At 43.2% G+C, this 4222-nt stretch overlaps 1 protein-coding gene across 1 annotated transcript; it reads right to left on the bottom strand.

The window, feature by feature from the left end:
- Positions 1–3387: 3387 nt before the first annotated feature.
- LOC309832837 (pre-mRNA-splicing regulator WTAP-like) lies at positions 3388–3911 on the bottom strand (the record flags this gene model as incomplete). Its single annotated transcript, XM_082670831.1, has 1 exon — positions 3388–3911. The coding sequence occupies exon 1, from the start codon at positions 3841–3843 to the stop codon at positions 3388–3390; it is 456 nt and encodes a 151-aa protein (XP_082526957.1). The 5' UTR covers positions 3844–3911.
- Between the last annotated feature and the right edge of the window lie 311 nt (positions 3912–4222).

Raw genomic sequence — 4222 nt, 5'->3', positions numbered from 1 at the left:
ATTTACTTGTTGCAGGTGGCTTTCCCATTAGTGTTAAAGGCAAAGAATTTGCAATGGTGTGTAAAACCCTCAAGGACCGGCCCCACCCCTTAACTGTCTCCTAATCCAAGGCCTTCCTCACTTGTTTTGGTCACTTAGCCTTCTGACTACCCCAAAACTGAGTGGTTGAAGGTGACAAAAATCATTCATTTTGCTCATAACCCTGGGGTTATGTGAGAAGGCTCAGTGCTGCTGTACACGGTGTCAGTTGACTGGGCTCAACCCTGGGGGATGGAGCACGTGCTTCTGCTTCTCATGTGGCTGTGCAGTCAGCTGGAAGCTCAGCCTCTGTCCCTCTCCATGCAGGCCTCTGTGTGGCCTGGGCTTCCTCACAGCATGGCGGCTGGTCCCAAAGGTAAACATCGCAAGAAAGAGAGTGGAGAAGAAGCTGTTCTGCCTTTTATGACCAAGCCTGGAGGTCACCTGGCATCTCTTCTGTCATACTTGCCATACACTACAAGTCAGGGCAACCACAAGGTCCTGCTTAGGCTCAAGGGGAGGAGACATAGACTCTTGATAGAGGGCAGGGATGGCAAGGCTCTGGAAGGTCGTGGGGGAGGGGAATATTGTGGTGGCCATCTTTGGAATATAAAAGCTGGGCTGTTTCTGTATCACACCGGGCATGTTCCCTCTCAGGGCTTGGCATTCACAATATGTTTGTAATGCTCTTCCCTTGGTTATGCATGTGTCTCACTTCCTCAACACCTTGGGTTCTTGACCCAAATATTTTCTTCTGCAAAATGAAAACCCATACCCTAATCCCTTCCCTGCTTTCTTTTTCTCAATAGAACTTGACACCATTTACATACTGTATGTTTTACTTATTTATTCTGTTTTTTTACTATTCCTGTCCTTAAATTGTAAGCTTCCATTAAGGGAAGGATTTCTGTCTGTTTTATTCATTGCTTTTTTTCCAAAACTGAAAGAGTGCCCAGCACATAGTATAGACTCAATAAATATTTGAGTAAATTAATGAGCAACTCCCCTCATAAAACATAAGACATGGCAGTGATTATTTGTTCTTATTTATTTCCTTTGGTCCTTAGGTCTCAAGGGCAGTGCCAAGAATATAGACACTTTATGATAATTTAATTAGTGAACAAGTTAAATAAACATAAGGGTTTAAAACTGTTTCTTGATTTGAAAAAATCAACAATAAACCAGCAGCCTCCAAACACAGTCACTTATTCCCCCTTCTCATCTATAAAGTAACGGCGCCACCCAGTATGGATATTAAATTCCGCTCTAACAGTGCTGCTTCTGCCTCCAATGAGAGCCGGGGAGTTATCAGAACAGAAAAAGGAGAAATCGTGGGGGATGCCCAAGAGAACAGACACGGCTCTGACAGTGAACCTCTGGGTACCTGCCTGATCGTTCCTCTGTTGTTTGTTATCTGAAGGGGTTGACCTGTAGGTCAGTCGGGAGGAAGGTGGCTTTCCCCCAACGTGGTTCAATGTTCACAATTCAGATAATAGATACCTTAGAAAATGGGAAGAAAGCAGGAAGACAGTTACTTCACATGTTATCAGGTAGTCGACTGGGCACTTGACTGGGCACTTTTGCTGTCCGTGAGGAACGACCTCTCTTGTTTCACTGCCTTGTGCTTGTTGACACATTCTCCAGAGGTGTTTGGAATAAAATAGTGACATTTCAAAATGGATTAGTAAAGGATGCTCTAAATTGGATATACTCTTGAATTTTGCTGAAATATTATTCATTAAAGAATACAAGTTGGTATCAGGCTGGAATGCCCTGGACCCCATCATCAGGTGTATTATTCCTGAAGTTCAAAAGAAGTCTGCTCTGAGATGTGCCGATGATGACATTTCAATGGATGTTGCATTTGGCATTTTTCTTTCCCTGACAAAGTAAAGAGAAGCAAGAACCGTGGCCCCAAAGAGCTCCAACTTGGTGGACAGGATTGTGACAGTGACCTAGATGTGTCACCTGAGTCACACAGGGTCCCTGTCACTCCCTCGTGCATCAGGACCCCGAATCTGGGACTATCTAGGAAAAAGGCAGAGGGTGGCCTGTTCTCTTTGTTTGGGAGTGTATGAGGCAAAGGGCATCCCCGGACCTGCCAGGGTTGCTTCCTCCTAAAGCAGAGGTCACAAGAATGAAAGGATCAAACATGCTTTGAGCTCCTTCTGTGACACGGTATGGAGAATATAAACTATTAATGTAATTTATGGACAGGAGCACTTTGCATATAAATGAAGCAACCAATGGCCCTTTTGGTTGGCATTTATATCTCCTTTTATAGAGATCACATAGAGTAGTGTTATAATTCTTGACAGTGTTTTTTTTTCAAGGCACATTTAATTTAATATCAAGAGTGCAATACAAAAGGCCCAAATACAATGAAGGAACACATTCCCCCATTAACACCAATGACAATGCTCTTTCAACATGTGCCTGTTGAATGGAATGGGGATTTAATAAATTTCACTACTGAAAAAAATAATGCAGTGAGTCTCATCACAGCTAATATCCTTATACAATCTAGTTGTGAAATGAATGTTTATAATGCTTCAAACAGTTTAGACCTGAAGTTTGATACCACACCTTCATTATTTGTACAGTCCTCAATAAGATTATCTACAGTATTAGCAACCATTCAAAGAACAAACCATTGAGTAAAACCACATTGATTTAAGGCTCAATCAAGTAATGTGGAGCCCCAAACTAAATGGTTAAATATATGAACTACTTGTACTGACATCTATTATTTGATTCTCTCATGACTATTAAGTTGGTTCTTAGAAAATAAACCCTTTAAAGGCAAAATTCACCTCATTTGAGTTTGACCCAGAAGTTCAACAACAATCACGAAGTCCACAGTCTTATTGGCAAAACTGATCTACAGTGTCTCTAAGTCACTATGCTCAAGGTTAAGAGCGATGCATATTCCATCTTTACATTTACTGGAATTTTACATGTTCAGTTCATGATTTTAAATCTCTAGGTTTTCATTCCTCCAAACTGTCTGAAGACACAGTGTGCCACAGACTTAAGACTTCTGTTTCTCCCTCTATTTTCTTCAAACAGAAACACTTCTCAAGCGTCTACATGTCCCAGAAGGGGAACTTTTCGGAGGTGGCCACTTCTTCGGAATAGTCCGACGCCATCAGGCCTCTGAAGCAAGGGGAGGGGGAAGAGAGAAAAGCTGAAACACAAGGTTCATCTGGTAAGTTTTACATTAACCATTACAAGCTGGATAGTATAAGAATGTGGCCTTTTGGCTCAAAAAGTCTGAGTCTTGGTGTGGAAACGAGTCCTTGGCTGTCCCACCACAGCTTTCTCGTAGTGGGACTGTCAGGGAAGTCTTGACTGGGGAGTATGACTTGTTTACCTATCAGGCGTAAACTTCCAGGCACTCAGTTCATTTTGGGCTTGTTCCAGTTTGTCTTTAGTCTGTTCCAGTTCACCTTTCATTTCTAGGAAAAACAGGTTGATCGCTGTGTCTACCATTGCTGATCTCAGCTGGGCAATGCTAGGCTGCTGGACTTGCTTGAGGTACTGGATTTGAGAAGTACACTCTTGCATCTCTTGCTCCTTGGTTGCTAGTCGCATTACAAGAATGTTTTCCCTGCGTGCAGACTCTTGCTGTTGTTGCTTTAGTTTTTCTTCAGATTCCCTTAAGCCAGTTACATCATTAGAGTTAAGATCTGTGTACTTGCCCTCCAAAGCTTGTACATACGCTTCGTATTGTTTCCACCTGAGAATGAATTCATCTCGTGCCATAACTTTGAAGTCTGTTTCACTCAGTCGAACCTTTTTAGGAAGAGGTTCCTCGTTGGTCATCTTGAATCCTCTCCTGACGGAGGCCGCGCCGGTGCCTCCCAGTCACGTAGGCTGACCCCGCACTACCCGCTCGCTGCCCAGGCCGCCCGACCCCGCTGCCGCCGGCGCCCGCGTTCCTCCTCCCGCAACAGCCCCGGCTCTCCCATTTATTTGCGGGTCTCGCTGCCACAAAATGGCGCTGAGGCTCTTGACAGTTTTGGTTGTAAAATATATGGGACTTTAAGCTCCCTGGAAGAAAGCAGAGATGATTAATATTAATAATGGACAACTAAGTACACAGCAGACATGAGTAATACGTTTTGTATTTATATAGCTATTGTTTTGACTCACTGGGAAACACTACATGTTTTATTGTCGGGAATGCAGTTATAATAAGACA

Source organism: Grampus griseus, assembly GCF_964374135.1.
Source record: "Grampus griseus genome assembly, chromosome: 14".
Classification (NCBI taxonomy): Eukaryota; Metazoa; Chordata; class Mammalia; order Artiodactyla; family Delphinidae; genus Grampus; species Grampus griseus.
This window is presented reverse-complemented; position numbering and strand designations above follow the sequence as displayed.